The sequence below is a fragment of the Microtus pennsylvanicus genome, chromosome 6 (assembly GCF_037038515.1).
Source record: "Microtus pennsylvanicus isolate mMicPen1 chromosome 6, mMicPen1.hap1, whole genome shotgun sequence".
Lineage (NCBI taxonomy): Eukaryota > Metazoa > Chordata > Mammalia > Rodentia > Cricetidae > Microtus > Microtus pennsylvanicus.
The window spans coordinates 88,776,541-88,799,653 of NC_134584.1; the positions used below are offsets into that span (position 1 = coordinate 88,776,541).

General features: G+C 42.9%; 1 protein-coding gene across 1 annotated transcript in view; it reads left to right on the plus strand.

Moving 5' to 3' along the window:
• The first annotated feature begins 285 nt into the window (after window positions 1-285).
• Window positions 286-23,113, plus strand: part of Lonp2 (lon peptidase 2, peroxisomal) — a 74,656-nt gene continuing 51,828 nt past the window's right edge. Inside the window, exons 1-6 of the mRNA XM_075976793.1 lie at window positions 286-646; window positions 13,688-13,922; window positions 16,290-16,421; window positions 18,595-18,717; window positions 20,239-20,402; window positions 21,759-21,853. Coding sequence (XP_075832908.1) covers window positions 414-646; window positions 13,688-13,922; window positions 16,290-16,421; window positions 18,595-18,717; window positions 20,239-20,402; window positions 21,759-21,853 — 982 coding nt within the window. The 5' untranslated portion in view covers window positions 286-413. The remainder of the gene's footprint in view (window positions 647-13,687; window positions 13,923-16,289; window positions 16,422-18,594; window positions 18,718-20,238; window positions 20,403-21,758; window positions 21,854-23,113) is intronic.

The window sequence follows — 23,113 nt, forward strand, 5'->3', positions numbered from 1 at the left end:
GGGTGCTGCCCGACACCCAGGCCTGGGGGCGGGGCCAAAAGTCCTACGTTTTGGCCTGGAGGCGGGGCCAGAAGCCGAACGCTTGACCTGAAGGCGGGGCCAGAAGCCGAACGCTTTGGCCTGGGGGCGGGCCGGAAGCCTAGTCGCTCGGGCCTCTGGGAGGGTTGTGGGCGGGCCGGAAGGGGTGGCACATGGGCCTGGGGGCGGGGCCCAAGCGGCGAGGCTTGAGCCTAGAGGCCAGGGGAGAGGGCGGGGCCGGGGAAAGGGGGCGGGGCCGGAAGCGTTAGCACTCCGGCCTGGGGGCGGGCCGTAGTGAGCTCTCCGTGGTGCGCTCTCCGGTGGCCTCGCCACGGGACTCTCAGAGCTCTCCTGCGGGAGTCCTCCTGACCGCCCGGGTGCTAAGAGCCGTCGCCATGTCGTCCGTGAGCCCCATCCAGATCCCCAATCGCCTTCCGCTGCTGCTGACCCACGAGGGTGTGTTGCTGCCCGGTTCCACTATGCGCACGAGTGTGGACACGGCCCGCAACCTGCAGCTCGTGCGGAGCCGCCTGCTCAAGGGTACGTCGTTGCAGAGCACCATCCTAGGAGTCATCCCCAACACGCCCGACCCGGCCAGCGACTCGCAGGACCTGCCACCTTTGCACAGGTAGGTCGGGCACCCGAGGCCTCTCCGCCCTCGCCCTAGCGACCTGCGTGCACGGCTGTGTCTCCTCACTTGGAAAGGGGGAGTGACGCTTTTAACCAGTGACCGTTAGCGAGCTGGATAACTCACGGAGCTGTACCTGACAGGGGTAAAAACTCTGTGCTGTTGATTACCTGCCTGTTGCTGTTAAAAATCTAATCTGAGTCCTGGTCTGACCCTGCCGGTCCCCTTCGGGCCATAGGCCAGTGCTGTTTACTTCCCAGGCCCCTCCCTTCTCCCTTCCCCCACCCACCTTTCACCCTGTTCCCTTTCTTTACTTTAAACTGGCCGCCTGTCACTTTCAACTTGTTTTCCAGTTGAAACGCTATGAATCTAGTGATTTCTTTTTCTCCTGCCCATGCCTAAACTGCGCAGTTAACTTTTGAGTTTTTTGTTTACACTTTATGTCACCCGTTTTCTCCACCCCTAGTGGCCTCCTCCTTGCAGGGCCTTTCCTGTTCCCATTTTCCTTGGGGTCTCTTCCTCAACCTTTCTACCCTCTCATCTCAACTTCTCCCTTCTTAGTATTTTTTTGGTTTTGTTTTGTTTTGGTTTTTAGTTTTTCTAGACAGGGTTTCTTTGTAGCTTTGGAGCCTGTTCTGGAACTAACTCTGTAGAACAGGCTGGCCTTGAACTCACAGAGATTCACCTGCCTCTGCCTCCAGAGTGCTGGGATTAAAGGCGGGCGCCGCCAATGCCCCTCACTTCCTAGCATTTTTATCTTAGGCCCTGTTCTTGTCACTGGAGTGCTCCGTGTTCTGGCTTGAGTTCTGTGACTTGTGTGATAGATTTCACCCGTATCTGACTTTTCATCTGCAGCTTTGACACAGCATGTGTCTCTTAGGTGTGCTATGAAGGCCCATCTGTGTAGACTGCTTTGAAAGGCATGTGTCTCTTAGGTGTGCTATGAAGGTCCGTCTGTGTAGACTGCTCTGCACCATGCCTGATGGGTGGCCATGCTCCCCTGCACGGTACAGTGACTATGGATATAGAGCACTTGAAGTGTGGCTGCTCTAATATGAGTTTTAGCACGGGAGTGGCTGTGTCCCAGAAAGATTGTCAACCCCAGGCAGTTTTGGGCAGTTAGTCACCCCAAATGTGTCATAAATGTGCAGTGCACACTCGATTTTGAGAAAGCATGGAAGGTTTGCTTTTCGCTTTGTTCAAATTGTGACTGTGCTCTGGTTCTTCCCTCTTGAAATAAGAACATATTTATGATTTCACAGGAACCCACAGTTAAAGGACTAATTTTCGAAGAAATTTTAGGTTTTAAAGGAGAGTTTGGATTTTTCTAAAGACTGAGACTTAAAGTTTGTAAAAATATTTTATATTGTGATTTTGATATAATGTGTAATCTTAGGGATTACACATTACTTTCTTTACAAGAAAGTAAAGGCTATGGTTTAACCATAATATACTTGTGTGTTGAGTTGACAGAGGGTCAGTTGTCCTGGCTAGTTCTATGCCAACTTGACACAAGCTAGAGTCATCTGAAAGGAGGGAACCTCGGCTGAGAAAATGCCTCCATAAGATCAAGCTGCAGGGTATTTTCTTAGTGATTATTAGTGTCCTACTAACTGTTACCCAACTCTAGGTTAGGTTGCTTACAACTGCCTTAACTACATCTTGTGGGGATCCAATGCCCTCTTAGACCTCTGCAGGCACTGGCATACACCTGACATGTGCATATATCACCCCCCCCACACACACATAGATACATACATGTACATGTGAGTTAAAATCTTTTTAAAAGTAGAATTAGTTGTATTTTAGGTTTGAGTTAGTAATTTTTTGTATTATTCTGGCAAGGTTTTTGAGGGTTACTAATTGCCTTCACATAAATAACTACAAATAACAATAACTTAAATTCTCCTTGCCTGAAACTAATAAGTCCAGTGATGTGCAATCTTAACATTCAGATAGTGCCTTTGTTTTAGGTGACTCAAAATTGGCATGCTGCTGGTTGGTTGGTTTGTTTACATTGCTGGGGAATTTAATCTAGGGTCTTGGCAAGCAAAGCAAAGCACTCTCCACTGAGCCACACCCCGTTCTGATCATTTCAATGAGAGATTGTCTATAAAAAGCCTCCTCAAAGCCTCAGCAGTGTCAGAACTCACCAGGCCACAGCTATACTAGAATTGTTTGTTACTTGAGAAGCTTATGTACAGAAAGATTGTACTATATCCCTCAGAGCAGATTCTGAAGTCTTTTCTCTATCGTGGCTTTCAAAACACTTTGTGCTTTAGTAGTTTGAACATCACCGGTTTCTGTGCACAGATCTGTCCTTCCCAGTTACCTCCTATTCTGGATGCTGGCCATGCCCAGAGGTGAGTGGAGGGCTCTTCCTGCCTGCTTTCCTTTACAGTCTCCTGTGTTTCTGACCACCTGTTTGCTGGCTTCTCTGTGTACCACAGCTCCTTCTTTCATGTTTCATATATAGGCATGTTACTGGATAAGAGACTTTTTAAAAAAAAATGTGGAACTTGCCTTCCATGACACCTAAGGACATAGTTAGTGGCTCCTGTGTGATTAGCTGTCTTATTAAAGTGGGTGATCATTTAACACCATTTGCATGGTATCATTCAGTTTTCAGTCTCACATTTTAAAAGCTTTTGTTTATTTTTTGTGTGAATGTGAATGGGGAGGGGGTCAGATGCACTCCATGCAGCACATGTGGAGGCCAGACAGCTTGGGAGTCATTTCTCACCCTCACCATGTAGGTCCCTGGAATTTAACACATCTACAAGACTTGGCAGAAGGCACCCTTACCGCTGAGCCATCTCACTGTCTACCTAACTGAGCCATCTTCCTACCTAACTGTTGTGGAGTATTAGTTGAAGATATGTTCGATTTGTTCATGCTGTGGACAAATGTTTAATGATGCAAAGATGAGTTGCATTCTTTTATGTTGCATTTGTTTAACTGTGAAGCTGTGTTACTTTGCCTGCCTAAAACATCTGATTGGTCTAATAAAGAGCTAAACAGCCAATAGCGAGGTAGGAGAAAGGATTAACAGGACTGGCAGGCAGAGAGAATCAACAGACGGGGAAAAGAGAGAAAAAAAGGAAGATCAAGGAATGAGAAAAAGGGGAGGACATCAGGGGCCAGCCACACAGCTAAACATGGAGTAAGAAGGAAAAAAAAGATATACAGAAATAGAGAATGGTAAAAGCCCAGAGGCCAAAGATAGACAGGATAATATAAGTTAAGAAAAGCTGGCTGGAAATAAAGCCAAGCTAAGGTCAGGCATTCATAATAAAGAATAAGCTTCTGTGTGATTATTGGGGAGCTGAATGGTGGGCCCCCAAAGAGCAAAGAGAATTTTAAAAAAGCCACCTAATATTGTTCAAGGTTCATGGATGCCTTTCTTCAGGGTGCTAGTCCCTTAACCTCTGCTTATTTGTTGGTGTTCTTACTTATCTGTGAGACCCTAGGTTAGTTTCTTTGGCATTTATATAACAAAGTATACATGCTTCAACAGATACATAGTCCATAGCTGGAAGGATCAATTTCTGCCCATATGTCACTCCTACTTATACTTATCAATACTCTTAGGCATTCAAGAAATACTATCTAATAATAAAAATTTTAGATTTACTATTTTATATTGACAGGTATGTAATACCTATCAATACTCTTAGGCATTCAAGAAATACTATCTAATAAAAAAATTTTAGATTTACTATTTTATATAGACAAGTATGTAGTGAAGAGTCTACTTAGCTCTTCTAGAGTCTTTATCAACTCTTCTAAGAAAAGTCTGTTTGCAAGCCGTGTGTCTCCCATTTGGAAATAATGTTTAAGAAAAGGTAACAGTGAACAGACATCTCCTTTAGTTTATACAATTTGGGATTATTCTAATAGAATCCTGCCTTGTTAAATAGTTAGTAATAATGTTACATTTTCAGGAAATTATCACTGGCAACAAAGCCAAGAATGTGCCACTAAGACAAAATTAAAACCATGTTTCCCAGATATGGGTAACTCTCTCCACTGTGTCATTAATGCTGTGTTTTCTGTTTCTCACCTAGTTAGGAGCTACCTTGCTGTGATGAAACACTATGACCAAAGTACCTTGAGGAAAGGATTTATTTGGCTTACACTTTATCACTGTTCATCAGGACAGGAACTCAAACAAGGCAGGAACCTAGAGGCAGGAGCTAATGCAGAGGTCATGGAGAGGTGCTGCTTACTGACTTGTCCAGCATGGCTTGCTCAGCCTGTCTTTTATAGGACGCAAGACCACCAACCCAGGTGTGGCACCTCCCACAATGAGCTGAGGCCTCCCACATCAATCACTAATTAAGAAAATGCTGTGTAGTCTTGCTTACACCCTGACCTTATGGAGGCATTTTCTCAACCAAGGTTCTCTCCTTTCATGTGACTTTAGTTTGTATCAAGTTGACATAAAACTAGCCAGGGCACTATGCTACTAAGTATTCATTTCTTAATTCCTGATAGTGCAAATTCGTATCATCCATTGTGGTGAGATAGAGTGAGAATTGTCATAAGACCTAAGCCAGGTTCTCCATTGCTAGCACATGTCTTTATAACTGTGGATAGCCACTTTATTTCCCCAGTTTTGAATCTAGATTACTCACTTGTCACAAGGAGATATTGGCACCTGTTGGGGAATATTTTCAGGTGTGTTACTTTGTTTATACTGCATTTGATTAACTGTGAAGTTGTGATTTTTTGCCTGTCTAAAATACCTGATGTTCCTAATAAAGACTGAGGCAGTAACAAGGACAGGCAGGACTAGCGGGCAGAGAGTATAAATAGAAGGAGAAATCTGGGAGCAAGAGACAAAAGAGAACAAGGAGAGGAGGGCATCAGGGGCCAGCCTTAGCAAGCCATGGAGAAAGAAATAAAGGCACACAGAAATAGAGAAAGATAAGACAAAAGGTAGTTGGGATAACATATAAGTTAAGAAAAGCTGTCAAGAAACAAGCCAACCTAAGGCCGGGCATTCATAACTGAGAATAAGCCCCTGTATGTGATTTATTTGGGAGCTGGGTAGTGCCCCCCCAAAAGAGTACGAAGAGCTTAACTTCACACATCAGGCACCTTTCTAGCAGTAAAAGGGATATAGCAAAATGATAGACAAGGAAACTTTTTAGAGCAGCAATGCACCTACAGCTATACAGCCCCTAGTGGTGTTGCTCTCTGAATAGGCAGCTAATTTTAAACATAGATTTCATAGAAGAGGATTGAGGAGAGGAGTGGAGAACCCTCCATTTCCCCTGCACGGGCAGAACTAAACTGGTACTGGTGTCTTTACAGAAAGGATTTGGAGGGTTGGAAATTCTAACGAATGAAGGGCTTTTAAGTAAAATGGAAATAGCAATGACAACAAAAATCTCGTGTTTGGTACAGAGGGCACAGTTTAGATAATTCCATTCTGCTCTCACCTTAGAAAACTGCCTTTCTTGAGTATAGATTTAGATTTTCCTACCACTGTAGAGGGGGTTTTCAGACAGTTCTCCTGGATTGCCCAAAGTAGTTTCCAGATTACACAAACAATAGCCCTCTGTTGTAATAGGAGCGGCGGGGCTGCGTCCCCAGCACCCCGGCCGCCTGGTTAGCTTATACCCCGAAATAATTACACGGACACTGTATTCTTTTAAACACTGCTTGGCCCCTTAGTTTCAGCCTCTTAACCCATTTCTAATAATCTATGTAGCACCACGAGGTGCGCTTACCAGGGAGAGTCTAGTCTACGTCCATCCTGGGTCTGAGCTTCATGCGTCTGCCTCAGAGAGCAGAGCTATCGCCTCTGTCCGGGAGAGGGGAGCATGGCATCTCTGCTCCAGTGAACAGAGCTGTTGAGTCTGAGCTCACTTCCTCTTCCTCCCAGCATTCTGTTCTGTTTACTCCTCCCACCTATGTTTTAACCTATGAGGGCCAAGCAGTTTCTTTATTGGTTAACCAATGAAATCAACAGATTGATATATGACACTCCCACATCAGCCCTCCTACTCAGACTTCATGTGAAATTATATTCTATAATGTTTTACAAGCTCTGAAGGTACATTGCAACTGGGAACTTCAAATTTCTTTGATCTTTAACAAAATTAGTACTGCAATGATGCATTTATTGCAGGGCAATCACATGAAGGGAAAGGCATCACTCATCCAAAGGTATGAATTTGGATCTGAAGTTGCAAAATCCAAGTAGACCTCTTGGCCATGTCTTACAAGGCACATGCTCTAGTAGAAGGCAAGGCTGTTTAGAAGAATGTGTATCATGAATATTTCTCTTCTGCTGGGATAAAATACTGTGACAAAAGGTGCTTCAGGAGCTGTGGCTCACATTTTAGGTGAGAAAGTCAGGGCCTCAGGAGCTTGAAGTAGTAGTCACATCACCCAAATCAAGAACCTGGGACAGCAGAGAATGCTTGTGCTCAGCTCATCTTATTTATACAGAGCAGTATCATAGACCAGGGGACTTACAGTGGACAGGCCTTACTTTCTCAATTAACTGGATCAAGCTGGTTTCTCACAGGCATGCCCAGAGTCCCATCAAGGTGACAGTTGAAATTAGCCATCACAGTGACAAACAATGTAAAGACAATGTATATATGGTAGTATAAAATTAGATTTGTTGACTATTTCATTTGCTTAGTTTCATGTATAAAACCTGGAGATGAGTAGTATATTAGTTACTTTGCTTTTGCTCTGATCAAATACAATGACCAAGGGAGCCTATAGATGGGTTTATTTGGGTTTGCAGTTTGAAAGGGATAAGAGTTCATCACCACCATGGTGGTGAAACGTAGCAGCAAGCACTAGGAATGGTGGAAATAACAGCTGAGCGCTCACATCTCAAACCACAAGCAGAACATGTTGTGGAACATTCCTCTAACTAGGCAAAGATGTATTATTACATTTGTTTCTACTGCATTTGTTTAATTATGCAAAGATGTGTTGCTGTTTCACTTTGCCTGCCTAAGGCACCTGATTGGTCTAATAAAAAGCTGAACAGGCAATAGCTAGGCAGTAGAGGGATAGGTGGAGCTGGCAGACAGAGAGTGGGAGGAGAGAAGAGAGAATGAGGGAGAAAGAAAGGGAGATGCCGGAGCCAGGCAGCCACCAGACAGACAGACATGGAGTAGGACATACAGAATGAAAGGAAGGTTAAAAGCCCTGAAACAAAACATAGATGAAAAGAAACAGGTTAAATTAAGTTATAAGAGCTAGATAAGGCCAAGCATTCATAATTGATAAGAAGTCTCTGTGTCATGATTTGGGAGCTGGCTGGTGGCCCCAAAGAAAGCCTGCTACAAGGAGACAGCAACAGCGCACCGGCGATGGCAGGAGGCCTTGCAACTTCCAAGCCCACCCCCAATGATACATCCCTCCAGCAAGGCCATATCTCCTAAGCCTCCCCAAATAGCACCACCAACTGGGGCTCAAGTCTTCAAATGTCCAAGAATATGGAAGACATCTTATTCAAACTACTACATTCTACTCTGCAGACCCCAGTGTCTCATGGCCATGTCATAATGCAAAATGTATCCAGTTCAATTTAAACATTTTCCATTGTCTTTCAATCAAAACAGTATTAATGTCCAAAGATGGCGATTTCTTGAGACTTAAGGAAATCTCTTAACTATAATGCCTTGTAAAATTGAAAAACTATTTACATAATTGCAACATACAATGGCAGAGAATACATATTACCCTTCCAGTACAGAGGGATTAGGGCATTGTGAGGAAATACTGAAGCAAACCCAGCAGGTCAAACACCAAAATTTCTAACTTCATATCTAGTGTCAGGACTTAGATGGCTCTATCCCTCCAGCTTTGCTGCCTGCAACACACTTATAAATGCTCCTAGGCTGGTTCTGTGCCCTATGTGCAGCTCTCCTTGGCAGATATCGCACAACTCTGGCATCTTCAACATTTTAAAGTCTCCACTGAAACTCAGGCTTCAACTTCACAGCTTCGTGAATGGCCTTTCAAGGCCTTTTGCCCTCTCAGGGACTTCATTCAGAAACTCCCCTGTTATGTATGTGTCTGGTCTTAATGGTTCTCTGAATCCACGGAGGAGGGTTCTACAACCTCTTTATTCATGTATCCCTAAGGACTCTAAAGCCAGAGCCTGTGAACAGCACTTCGGGTTCAGCTGCAGCTTGTGATGTGCCCAGGTCCCTTGAATCACATTTGCAGTGGATTTTGTTTGTTTTTCCTTTCTAAGAGCAAAAAATTCCTTCTGTCTTCTCCTTTCACAGCTTGGAAGCTTAGCTGAGTGGGATCTTGCCCTGAGGAGGCCCTTTCCTTTATTCCAGTGCAGATTTGACCCATCTTCTTGACACCAATTTTAACAGTGTCTGTCTCTCTTCTAGCAAGCCTTGGCTGTACCATTAAGCTTTCCAGTGGCCCTTTTCATTCTACATTTCTGTCTCCCTTGCTCTTTCCTCATGTAGTCCTGCATAAGTATAATTACTAGTAACTGTGTGATGGAGGCAATACTAAACTGTCTTGAAATCTCCTCTACCAAAGAAGTTAGTCCATTACTTCTTAATTTAGCCTCAGGAAAATTCTTAGAATGTGGGCAAAAAAGAGCCGTACTTTTTACCAATATCAAAAACAGTCCTCTAGCCATGTTGGTAATACTGTTTTCTTCTAAAACTTCTTGAGTTGGGCCTCCATGGTCTTCATAGCTCTCAGCCCTGTCTTCCGAGCTCCTACCAGAATGGTACCTTGATTCTGCTTATAGTGTTCTGCTGATTTCCTACTCTAAATTTCTAGATTCTTTAACTGACAGGGTCCGATGCCCCAACATAAACCATTTTCCCCCTCTGGACTGGAGTGGAGGTGCGGGAATAGTTGAGACACAGTTCACACAGCAATATTGGAAGGGAGTCTCAGGGTTCATTCAAATCCTAAAGATCACCTGCCTTTATTATCCGAACACCTTTTATCCCCCAAGGTAAACTGAGGTGGAAGTTCGTTAACATTCTGTTTCGGGGTAGCAGGACTGCAGTCACGTCTGCAGCTCTGTCACTAGCTTGGAACTGACCTCTCTTCCCAGGCATCTACATAATTACAAAGCCAGGAGCTTTTGTTAGGGTAGCACAGCCTGTCTGGAAGGGTAGGTGACTGCTTCAGATACCAACCATGGCCCGAGAACCTGGCTGTTACACCACGTAGAAATATGGTCCTACATTTAACATTCATCAAAAATAAGAATAACAGTGTGGTCAGATCTGTTACAGCAATAGCCCAGTCCTTGGTGCCAACTTGTCTCAGTTACATCCTCATTGTTGTGATGAAACAGCATGACCAAGGTTACTTAATAGAAGGAAAGCTTTATTTTGGCTTATGGTTCCAGAGGGATAATAGTCTGTCACCATCATGGTGGGAAAGTGTGCAGCAAGCCCCAGGTATGATGACAGAAACAACTGAGGGCTTAAATCTCAGACCATGAGCAGAGAGGGCACACAGGGTGACAGGAAGCTTTGAAAACTCAGAACCTGCTCCCAGTGACTCACTTCTTCTGGCAGTGCTTCGCCTAGGAGTCTCCTCATCAACTGGGGACTAAGTATACAAATACCCCGGAATATATGGGGCATCTTATTCAGGCTGCCACAAAAAGATGCTATATCTTGCCTAAAATAGAATTAAATTTTTCCACAATACTTGTTATCTGAAAGCGTCTTTATCAGGTATCATATCTAATAATACCAATAAGGTCTAATTAATGTCACAAGTCATGTTTTTCTTTGAAAGGCATATATTCAGGGCCATCAAGAAGTTCAGTGGGTAAAAGTGCTTGCAGCCAAGCCTAACAATCTGAGGTCAGTTCTGAACACATAGTGGGAGGAGAGAACCAACTACTCTAAGTTCCCTGGCTTCCACACATGTACACGTGCAAACACACACATAAAAAGGCATATGTTCTTTCCACTCTTTGCGAGTTCAAGAAAGAAACAATACACTGAAACCTTTGTCCCTTTAGAACTGAGAGGTATAATGTAAGTCCAACTTAAATTTGGTTTAGTTTGCAACACATTCCTTTCACTACGCACACACATGCTTTGTAAGAAAATTCATTTTTTAGTGTAACATTTTATTGGTGACAGACAAAATAATTAAATTTGTCTTTCAATCTGGAGGTTTTGATTTGGCTCATCTCTTTAGTTTTGCTTCTTTCTATAAAGTAGAGAGAGGCAAAGCTAGGAGAGTAAATGTTGTGTATAATCCAATAGAGTTTATAGTAATTGGGAATTTGCTATATATACAAGTCAGCAAATTTACTGAGAGTGTCTCCATATTGTGTGTGGCTCGGTACAGTTGAGATAAATAGGCAGAAGTCTAGTTCCATTTCCCCAGAGTGCAGGTGTGCTGCTTAGTTATGTCAGCTTAACACAGGCCAGGGTCATTTGGAAAAGGGGCCTCAACTGAGAAAATATCCCCACCAGATTGGCCCAAGGGAAAGCCAGGAGTGAATGTTCTTGATTGATGTGGAAGGGCTCAGCTCACTGGGACTGGTGCCATCCCTGGGCTGGTGGTTCTGGGTTCTATAAGAAAACAAGCTGGGCAAGCCATAGGGAGCAAGGCAATAAACCACACCCCTCCATGACATCTGCCTCTGTTCCTGCCTTGGTTTTCCTGTGATGGCTCACTTGGATGATGGAGCAAGCTGTAGGAAGCCCTTCCCTTCTCAAGTTACTTTGGTCATGATGCCTTATCACAGTGCCTTAAGACAGTGTTGTGTTAATTTTAGCTTCCTTCTGAGATTACCACCTTCCTTGAGGGGATAACAAATTCTAACTTGGGATCTGGAAGCCTTTTGCTTTAGTTTGGATATTTTTTATTTCATTTATTTTGTGTGTTGGAGGGAATTTTATATACATGCCACAGTGTTCTTTTGGTGTTCAGAGAACAGCCCACAGAAGTTGGTCCTCTCCTTCCATCCTGTGGGTCCTAGGAATTGAGCTCACATTGGCAGACTTGGTGGCAGGATCCTTTCCCAACTGAGCTATTTTTCTGGCCCTGCAGATAAGACTTTTCTTTCCGTATATATTACATGTGCATATGACTTGATCAGAAATATTTCAGATAAGGAGCTAAAACTTAAAATCTTTCAATTCATTCAATGGGATTCTGCCCCTTGTAACTAGGCTTAAGGATTCTTGGGATACATGCCCTTAGTTCTCCTAAGTCCTGCAGTGTGTGCTTGGGAGTTTTTGCCGTCCATGTGTAGCAGTTGAAGATTAAGTGCATATAAATCTAAATAGTAGGTTGATGATGGAGATAATTGGCTTGATGTTAGCAGAGGTAATACTGGGACAGATTTGGACATTCATTTATGCTGTTTATGTTTTAGCCTTTTAGAATGGTATTCAGGTGTTCCTACTTGATATAATTGAGTTATGTAATTACCAACTACTTTTATTCCTATATTTTTATATTTAAATAACCCAAATATATGTAATTCTCTAGTGAGTCTTTCTTGTCAGAATTTCTTTAGACTGCCAACCCCCAAATAATGGCACGGAGACTTATTAATTATGAAAGCTTGACCTTTAACTTAGGCTTGTTCCCAACTAGATCTTATAATTTAAGTTAACCTATTTCTATTAATCTATGTTCTACCATGTGACTCTTTGCCTCTTCTTGGTTCTGTGTATCTGTCTACCTTTGTGCCTCTCTGGCACAAGCCAGATTCTAACCCATGCCAGATTCTAACCCTGAATTCCTCTCTTTGCCTGCAAGTCTCTCCTAATTCCTCCTGCCTAGTTCTTGGCCATTCAGCTCTTTATTAAACCACTCAGGTGCCTTAGGCAGGTGAGGTAAAACATAGACACATTTTCATACAGTGTGATCAAATATCCTGCAACAGAATTTATACTTCATTTTTGAAAGACGTGCCAAGTATAGTAAGATTATGTGCTTTGTACCTCACTAGATTGTAGTAGCCTAACAGACCACATACCAAATGATAATTTAAGTGCAGAAATACAAAATTCATACTTTAGATTCCCTGTTGTTATTAAAAGAATTTGTTCACAATGCAGACATTTTTAGAATTTTATCTTTTGTTAATTTTTTAGTTAGAATATGAAGTAATTGGTCTCATGGCATTTTCTTTTCTTTCTTTTTTTTGTTTATTTGAGCCAGGATTTCATTCTGTAGCCATGGCTGTCCTGGAACTTACTCTGTAAACCAGGCTAGCATCAAACTCAGAGATTCACCTGCCTCTGCCTCCCGAGTCCTAGGATTAAAGGTGTACATCTGATGGGACTCCTCTCTGTATGCTATGAATATGTTTTATTACTATTGGTTAATAAAGAAGCTGCTTCGGCCTATGGCAGGGCAGAATAAAGCCAGGTGGAAAATTTAAACACAGATATGTAGAGAAAATAAACAGAGTCAGGGAGATGCCATGTAGCTGCCGAAGGAGAAGGATGCCAGAACCTTTACCCATAGGCCACAGCCTCATGGTGATACACAGATTAATAGGAATGGGTCAATTCAAGATGTAAAAGCTAGCTAGAAATACGCCTGTGTCATTGCCAAGCATTGCTGTAATTAATATAGTTTCTGTGTAATTATTTGGGTCTGGACGGCTGGGAAATGAACGTGCAGTCTCCATTTACATGCACCACAACTGCCTGGCTCACGGTGACGCTTTCATTCTTTAGTCTTCTTTCTCCCCTCTCCATGTTCCCTTTCTGTTTTTGTGTGCTATAGATATAGGTGTACACATATATCTTTAAGTTTAAATCTGTATTTTCTATATGAAAGAAAGCATGATATTTGTCTTTCTGAGTCTGGGAAAGTTGGCACTTTTTTGGGGGGTTGGGAGTTTTCCCGTGTAGTCTGGCTGTCCTGGAACTTTAGCCTGGCTGACCTCAAACTCAGAGAACCCCTGCCCCTGCCTCCTGGGTTCTAGGACTGAAGGTGGGCAGCACCGCACCAGCTACGCCCGCACTTTTTGGAGGGAATTCCTGTCTGCCATGTTAAGTTTAATGCCAATGTTTATGTATTTTTCAGGATTGGGACGGCTGCCCTGGCAGTTCAGGTTGTGGGCAGTAATTGGCCCAAGCCACACTACACTTTGCTGATCACAGGCCTGTGCCGGTTCCAGATTGTGCAGGTCTTAAAAGAGAAGCCGTATCCTGTGGCTGAAGTGGAGCAGCTGGACCGACTTGAGGAATTTCCCAACACTTGCAAAGCCAGGGAGGAGCTGGGAGAGCTGTCGGAGCAATTCTACAGATACGCAGTGCAGGTGGGTGGCTTCCACTCCCCCAAAAGCTTTTTCCCTTTGGTTCTTTGCTGTCCTGGGCTCAGGTAACTCAGTGAGGTGGCCAAGCTGTAGGGCTATGTAGAGTTGCATACACTGAAATGATTTGTGGTATTTTATAGTGTATTTTAGTTTTCTTTTGCCTAGGTTTGTACTTAAATCATCCTGGACATATGGCCAACTCTTTCTAAAAGTGTTCCAAAAGATAAGACTACAATTTCTTGATAATCCCCAGAGCCTCCCAACCAGATACCTGTTAACCCTAAGTGTTTAATGTTAAAATAAAATAACCCGGAGCTGCCACTGAAATACCTAGTCAGGACAATAGAATTTATATTGTTTCAGGTCCAGGCACACTGCACAGGTTAGTAACAGTGGAAGGGTGAAGCCATAGTGACCCAATTTTAAGAACGGTTGCACTTTTGGCTTGCTAGAATGCTGAGAGGGAAGCGTGCCTTGGCTGTTCATGAAGAACAGCCTACGTGTCAGTTTTTTTCGGTCAATCCTAGATTAAAAACCTCCTCTCTCACCTCGTCTTACTTAAAACTATAATAAAAATGCATAATTGTATGATGAAATGTAGTCTTCCACCCTCTGTTAGTGTAGTCCACTGACCCTGCCTGAGTCTGTGAGGACTAGCTGGTGTCTGAGGTCTTATTCCAGACATCACTGACATCTGAAGTGTGGAGCAGATGTGCACAGCCTGTGGTGTTTGCATCTGATGGCCATCCAAAGAGATCTGCACTCCTGATGTGGGGAACAGCAACGGAAATAGGGAGGGTCTGCAGTTGTAACTTCAGGCTGAAGGAAGAATGTCCTGGAAGAAAGAACCCCAGTATGTGAACTGGTCCAGGCAGCTTGTCTACTCCTGGTTTGCAGAGGCGGTGGGAGGTAGAGCGGCTCCCGTCTCATGCAGAAGCTCAACTCTGTAGCCTCTTTTCTGGCCTTATTCCTCGCCAGTTTGAGTCCACAAAAACCTGTTAAATGTGGAGGTTTTACAGTGACATTAGAAGAACTTTTGTAGGGAAATTAGATTAGTTTCTGCCTTTTTTCTTCTGGATTTGGTCTATACTCCGCTTTGTTTCATTTTTATACCTGTGCTTTATTCCGTGTTACATACTTTAGTTAAGTCCGTGCACTGAAGCCGCTGGCTTTACAGTCCTGCTTGGACTCGAAGAGTGTGTTTAAGTGAGCGCAGGAGAAGCCGAGTATAGACCAAATCCAGAAGAAAAGACCGCAGCTGCTTCTGTAGTCAGAGGAGATGAGGAAGAGCAGGCCTACTGTGTGCCCTAATGAAAGGGAACTTCTGTCATTTGTCCTTATCTTCAGCTTATATATTGCAATATTCTAGCCTGCAAGTTTTGTTTGTTTTGTGTGTGTTCACCAACTAAATTATCAGTGTGCATACTAATTAACCCAAATAGTATACTAAAAAGTCAGTATTTCAACTAGTAATTGGCTATCATATTAGCATCAACTGTGCTATTAATTTCCATAATCTAATTATTATATTATAGTTATATAAAAGTGTTCTTTGATTAGGAACAAGAGTCATGATGCCTGCAGCTTACATGTAGTGTGTCTGTCTGTGAAGTGAACAGAGAGAGACCCACATCGCAGATAGGAAGAATTAGTGAACCTAGATGGGGAAGGCAAGGGGCTCATCGTATTCTTCTTGTAGCTTTGTTATAGACTGAGGGGCCACTGGCAGTGGCACTGGGCTTTGTCTCTACTGATGGACTGGCTTTTTGGGATCCTATTCTCTTTGGATGTATGCCTTGCTCAGCCTAGATGTAGTAGGGAGGGCCTTGGACTTTCCACAGGGCAGGGTGCCTTGTCCTCTCTTAGGATTGGAGGGGGTGGGGTGGGAGGGAGTGGGAGGGGGAAGGAGTGGAAATTTGGATTGGTATTTTTTTAATGTAATAAAATAAAAAAAATAAATTTGAGTTTTAAAATCATAGCAAATTTACAAAGTCTTGTAATTTTAGTGTTAAGTACTTACTAGCCATTTTTGCCTTTCATTCATAGACATTTAAAAATATTACATTTACTTGGGACAACTTTCAGGATTCAATTCTCTCCTTCTACCATGTAGTTCCTGGGGCGGGGGGTGTCACAGGTCATCAGCCCTGGAGAGCAGCACCTGTACCTGCCTCTCAGGCCCTCCGATATGCATTCTGTGAAGGAAGTGTTTCTCCTGTGGCCTGTGAAATTCTTGCCATGTATGGATCGGTGATCTTTCAAAACAAAAGATGCAGACATAACAACATTAAACCTGTATAATAATCAGATTATTTTAGTTCACAAATGCCACTGCTTTATTTCATTAGACTCTCTTTTTTTTTCTTTCAGTTGGTTGAAATGTTGGATATGTCAGTCCCTGCCGTTGCTAAATTGAGACGTCTTTTAGATAGCCTTCCAAGGGAAGCTCTACCAGACATTCTAACTTCGATTATTCGAACAAGCAACAAAGAGAAGCTGCAGGTACTGTGCCCTCTGGAATAGATCTGGATAGATAGTACTTACACTTTTGCCTTCACAACTGCGTTTTAGAGGCTCAAGGATGTAGTTAAAGTGCTTTTTCTTTAAAACTCAGCTCTGCCAGGCATTATGGCACATGCTTGTCATCCAGGCACTTGGGAGGTAAGGGCAGAGAGATCAGAAGTTCAGGGTCATCCTTGGCTGCACGTGGATTTCAAAGCCAACTCTGGCTACATGAGACCGTCTCTTGAGAAAGGAGGAGGAGGAAGTGGGGGGTGGAAAGAATACGCGTTGACTTTCATAGGTTGTTTTACCAGACCTGGTAACACACAGCTGTAATCTCAGCCCTCTGAATCAGCAGTTTAAGACTAACTTAGGCTGCACAACCACACTGTGTGTCAAGACCCAAAGCAAACAGAGTTTATATTGTTGTTGACACAATCAGTGCTTTGGGTGGTACAATCAGTAGTATTGGTGGTCAGTTTATAAAGACAGAGAAAGCAAAAATTATTTTTAAAGAAAATATTTAATTTTTATTTAAATTTAATTTTTTAAAAATTTCACATATTTGGGATGTATGAGGTGGTCAGAGATAGATGTTGGGTGTCTCTCTCCATCACTTTACACCTTACTTCTTTAGACAGGGTCTCTCATTGAACCTGGAGCTCTCTGGTTGGCTAGATTGGCTGGCAGTAAGTTCTCAGATATCTGCCTGCCCCTTCCCCTGCCCTTTAAGTGCTAAGGTTATGGAGGTGAGCCAGCACACCCAGCTTCTGCATGGTTCCTGGGAATCCAGACTCAGGTCCTCAATGATAGGCTGTGGTTGGTGCAGTCAGAAGGAAGCAGGAGAGAGAAGACATGCTTTGGAGTCACCTGGCTGCAGCATTAGTGAGAACATTATCCTGAGGGAGTGTGGGGTGCAGGTGCCAAATCAGGCTGTCCTTGAGATCTGTTAATCATCTATAGAAATTATAGTATTTGGGGCTGGAGTGATGGCTCAGTGGGTAAAGTGCCTGCTTGTTATGCAAGCACAGGGGACCTGAGTTCATGTCAAATCCAGGCATGGAGTATGTGTGTGTTTCTAAGTAACTCCCAATGGTTCCTGGGGGCTCACTGGCTAGTGAGTGAGTTCTGGGTTCGCTGAAAAATCCTATCTCAAAAGATAAGTTAAAAAGAAATAAAGGAAGATACCCATACCCTTTGACCTCTATACACATATATGCATGCACACTACACCACACAAATACACACACAAACAAACACCATGCGTACACACACAGACATATACACAAATTAATATTTTAATTCTAGAATTTGCTGAGATCCAAAATATACATAGACTATTCTCAGAAACAGTTGAAAACAATTATGTTTGGTTCTCTCTTTTCTTTTAAGTACTAAGATTGAACCCTGGGTCCTACACATACTAGGCAAGCACTTGAATACCATGCTATATGCTTGGTCCTTTTTTTTTTTTTTTTTTACTTTGTGTTGTGAGACAATGTCTCGTTGCTCAGGCTGGCCTTGAACTCACTCTAGTCCAGGTAGGCCTTGTACTTGACATCTCTGTCCCTCAGTCTTTCAAGTAGCTAGGATTATAGGCTTGTGATACCAAGCCCAGCTATATGTTTAGCTCTTGATCATGGGATATATGGCATTTTAAAATAAAAATCAATATTTTTGTGTTTTTTTAAAATTCTGGTCATTTCTACTTTGCTGATAGTATAGTTAATTTGGTGGTGTTAGCCATGCTAATGCATGATTCCCGTCATGATTGCTAGCAGGATTGTTGAGGTTCTTTCCGCTTAGAGGATTATACATGAAAATTGACATGGTGGCTACATCTCATAGCTCCCTGCAGGAGACTGGATGACCCAGGCCCAGTGTGGCCAAGGTACCCAAAGTGGCGAGGTAAGAGGTTCAGGTTGGGCTAAAGGTGAGGCCCATGATAACACAGAGTACCTCAGAGCTGCCTCTTAGGCAGTTCCACCTCGGCAGCGCTGGCAACTGCCCAGGCATGGCCACACCAACCTGATAGGGCCCCAGAAGGGCCAGGGCCATGCGGATTATAGTTTTGCCTTTCTTGTAATTTAAGAACTTAAATCATGTTCTATCTACTCGTGTTTAGAGCATATGCCTCTAGAAAAGGTGCTATTAATTTACTTACCCTTACTAGATCTTAGATGCTGTGAGCCTGGAGGATCGGTTCAAGATGACCATACCCCTGCTTGTCAGACAGATTGAAGGCCTGAAATTACTTCAAAAAACCCGAAAACCCAAACAAGATGACGACAAGCGGGTAAATATCTTTTTCTTTTTTTTCTTTCTTGGCAGGATCTTACGTTGTCACCCAGGCTGGTCTTCGGCTCACAGCAATGCTCTTTCCTTAGCCTCAAGAGTACCAAGATTATAGACACATGCCACCATACCCAGCACATTCTTTTATTATCTCTCTCTCTCTCTCTCTCTCTCTCTCTCTCTCTCTCTCTCTCTCTCTCTCTCTCTGTAATATGAGACTAAGTTCTTTTGAGAAAAGAAAAACTTGGAAGCCAGGGTGTGATTGTATTTGTAGCTCCTAGGGAGCTGGAAGTAAGGTGATCTCTTGAGTGTAGGAGACGAGAGCCAGCATTGAGCTACATAACAAGAACCTATCTCACAAATAAACAAGCAGACAGAAAACTTGAGAAGAATTTTGAAAATCAAGAAGACAAAGTTTGTTGTTTCTCAGAAGATCTTGATGTGTTCAGAGTAGTTCTTTTTATTGCCTGGATTTTCTTCTCTTTCTTTTAGTGTATAAGCCCTATCTCAGCTCTTTACAACCTTCCCAAAGTCCTAGTATATCATTTTTGTCTAGCAATAGTTTGAGTTAGTTCATGATACTAATGAGTTGGGAATTCAAAGAACACATTAGTACTTTTAAAATATTGCAGCAAAATCATGGGGAAAAATCAGGTGGTGTTGGTGCATGCCTGTAATCCTGGCACTTAGGGAGGCAGGTAGAGCTTTGAGTTCGAGGGCAGCCCCATCTTCAGAGAAAATTCCAGGACAACCAGGGCTACAACAGAGAAACCCTGTCTTGTTGGGAGGGCAGGGGGTTTATGGGAAGAGAAAATGTAAGTAAAAGCCATTTGAGGAGAGAAAGGTTGTTCACATTGTCATAGGAAAGAGTTTAGATTGGAAAAAGAACAATTGAGCATGATAGAACAGAAGCCAGAACTTACTGAAGCACGGTAATTAGTGTGTGTACGTGGTGGGGTTAGTAGCCAATTGCTGGAGGAGTGGAACATCACAAGAAAGCAAGGGGGCACTCGTCCGGGACAGGTCATGAGACAGATGAAGTTGAAATTAATGTGGAAAGGGTGGGAATGCTGAGACATTTGCGTGCAGGAGCGCGATGGCAGTTACTGAGTGTAAGTGGTGGTACATGTGAGGAAACAGCCGTGCAGTTAAGTGCAGACGACACCTGTGCTCCCTTGTAGACACTTCCTATTTGTTGTGTGCACTGACAACCATGCTCACTTTATGCTGGTCTGCTTTTTAATTCCACGGAACAAATGTGTGCACCTGCCTTACTTCCTGAAGTGCCTGTGGAGCACCATCCTGGCTTACCTTGCCTTGTACTTCTTTCCTCTCCTTGTTCTCTCTCATACTCCCTCTTCCTCTCCCTCAAGCTCCTTTTTGCTTTTATTTTCTTGTCTTATCTTTCTTGTGTTTTATTAATATTTTGGAGACAGGGCTCCCTTTGAAGCTTCAGCTGCCCTTTAATTCTTAGCCCTCTTGCCTCAGCTCCAATTTGCTTTGACATATACTTTCTACTTAGGTTATAGCAATACGCCCCATCAGGAGGATTACTCATATCCCAGGGACATTAGAAGATGAGGATGAGGAAGAAGATAATGATGACATTGTCATGCTGGAGAAAAAAATAAAAACATCTCACATGCCGGAGCAGGCTCATAAAGTCTGTGTAAAAGAGATAAAAAGGTGAAAGTTTGTTAGTATTTTCATTTTGCTTGCTAATGTTAAAAGTTATTGCTTGTGGAAACTTGGTTATGCCGCCTTGAGTCACAGAGTAAAGCTGCTTTATTGTTTATTCTCTGATCTTTTCTTATGCTTGATCAGTTCTTAGGCTACCTATGCATATTACCTCATCGCCCACTTTTGTCCTTCTTGACCTTCCAAATGACCGGCCTCCCTCCCTTCCTCCCTCCCTCCCGCTCCCATCCCCCTTTCTTTTTCTTTCAATTTATTTTTCACTCATATGGCATATGCAGTGCCTGAGGAGGCCAGAAGAGAACATTGGATCCCCTGGGATTGGTTACAGATGTTTGTGATCCACCATGTGGTGCTGGAAATCAAACCCTGGTCCTCTGTAAGAGCAGCAAATGCTCCTAACTGCTAAACCATCCTCCAGCCCTACCTTCCCTTATTCTTGACTTGCAGCTGTGATTAGTGGAATTTTCTCCCCGTCTTTATTGCTTTGTGTAGCTTACGTCTTGAAACATTTCTTCTTCTCAGCTTTTTTTGTAAAGGATCTACGTAGATCAGACTGGCCTTGGCTTTGAACTCAGCCTCAGCCTTCTCAGTTAATAATAGACCATAGACAATGTACCACCATGCTCAGCTGTGAAAACAGTATTAATACTCCTAAATCACACCACATGCACTAATCTTTTCTTCAAAGACTGAGAGGTGATTTAGAGGTGACTCATCTGTTCTGCTTGTATTCTGCCACCACACCAAACTATTGTAGCTGCCTTTTCAGTGTCTAAAAGAATTGACCAAATTCCTTTGTTCAGTTACAGTGTTGTTCACAGGTCAGGGGTCTGTTTGCTTTGTGGGTCTAAGAGTTTAACCAGGACACGCATGTACTGAGCTGCATCCCAGCTCTGTGGTTTTGTTTTCTCATTAGATGATAAATTCCAGGGAGAGCTGGGGCTGTGGCTCTGCAGTAGCATGCTTGCCTGTCACATCCGAGGGCCCAGCTTCTGTCCCCAGTTGCAATGAATTAATTAGTTAACTCCAGGGGATGGGGACTGTCAGTTTGTCCTTGTATAGGCAAACTACAGGAAAACCTTGAAAACAAAATAGGATATATTTCATTTTTTTTTACTTGTATGGGCATTAAGTCTGTACCTACTTACAGTGGATTGTACATTCATAATAACCATGGAGTTTAATAGAGCATCCATTTTATGTTTTGTGTGTGTGTGTGAACTAGCTCTTTAAAATCTTTGTCAGGGTTTTCAAGTATGCTTGATAAGGAGACACACTTGATTTTTCTGTTATTGTGGAATTATTGTGTTCTTGAACCTGTTGTTTACATATTTTCCTCCACAGACTCAAAAAAATGCCTCAGTCAATGCCTGAATATGCTCTGACGAGAAATTATTTGGAACTTATGGTGGAGCTTCCTTGGAACAAAAGCACAACCGGTGAGCTCACAATGATGCCTGCTTTTCAGTCTCATGGTCACTCAGAAAGCTGATGCAGATTTTCATTTTATACAACACAACAGGATGCGGTGTTAACATGCCTGGATTCCTACACGGGGGGGTGGGGGACGGTGGGTTTCTAGGTTCAAGACCAGCCTGGGCTACACTGGGAAATTCTATCTCAAAAACCAAACAGCAACAAAGTTTACTTCAGTTATTTTGAAACCACTTTATTGAGGTGCCTTGGCATAGAAAAAGTTGCACACGTGTTAAGATTATGTCTTGATGAAATTCAAAATGCCATTTATGAAATTATCACCACTTCCTACCCTATAAGTATACCCATCACTTCCCAAAGTTGACTCCCATTCATTGTGTGTGATAGGGAAGCAGCGTTGGAGAGGGAGAGATGGTAAAAACGTGACAGCTGCTCTCAGCAACATTTTTAAAGTTTTTTTATTTTATATATATGGGTATTTTGACTCCATATATGTCTGTATCACATGCATGCAGTACCCAGGGAGGCCAGAAGAGGTTTGTTGGATCCCCTGAAACTAGAATTATGGACACTTGTGAAACGCCTTGTGGGTGCTGGGCATTGGGCCTCGGTCGTCTGGTAAAGCAGCCGGTGCTTTTACCTGCAGAGTCATCTCTAGCCCTCCACTTTACAAAGTTTGGTTTGGTTTGATTTTGGAGACAAGGTCTCACTATGTAGGCTTGGTTGTCCTGGAATTCACTGTGTAGACTAGGCTGGCCTCAAACTCCCTGAGATCCACCTCGTAGCAAATTTTAAGAATGCATGCAGTATTGCTAGCTTTAGGCACTGTGCCATGCAGTAGGTCCCCAGACTCACACTTGTCTAACTGGATGTGAGACTCTTTGACCATCACCTCCACATCCCCTTCCTCAAGATCCTGACAGCCATTCTTCTCTTCTTCCGAGAGTTCTAACTTCCACATCGTATGTGAAAGCAGACATTATGTGGGTAATGAGCTCTCTGTGTTGAAAGTAATGAGATTTCCTTATTTTTTAAGGCTAAATATAATAGTTACATGATAGACCACATTTTTTTTTCAGCTGTTCGTCTCAGTGGACATTTGAACAGTTTTCATTTCTTGAGTATTGTAAATATATTGCACTTTATGTCAATACGTGGACATTTCCCAAGGTCCCGATTTCAGTCATTTGGGCATATACCCAGAAATGGGACTGCTTAGTCATATGGTAGGTTTATTTACTTGTTTACTTGTTTATTTTTGG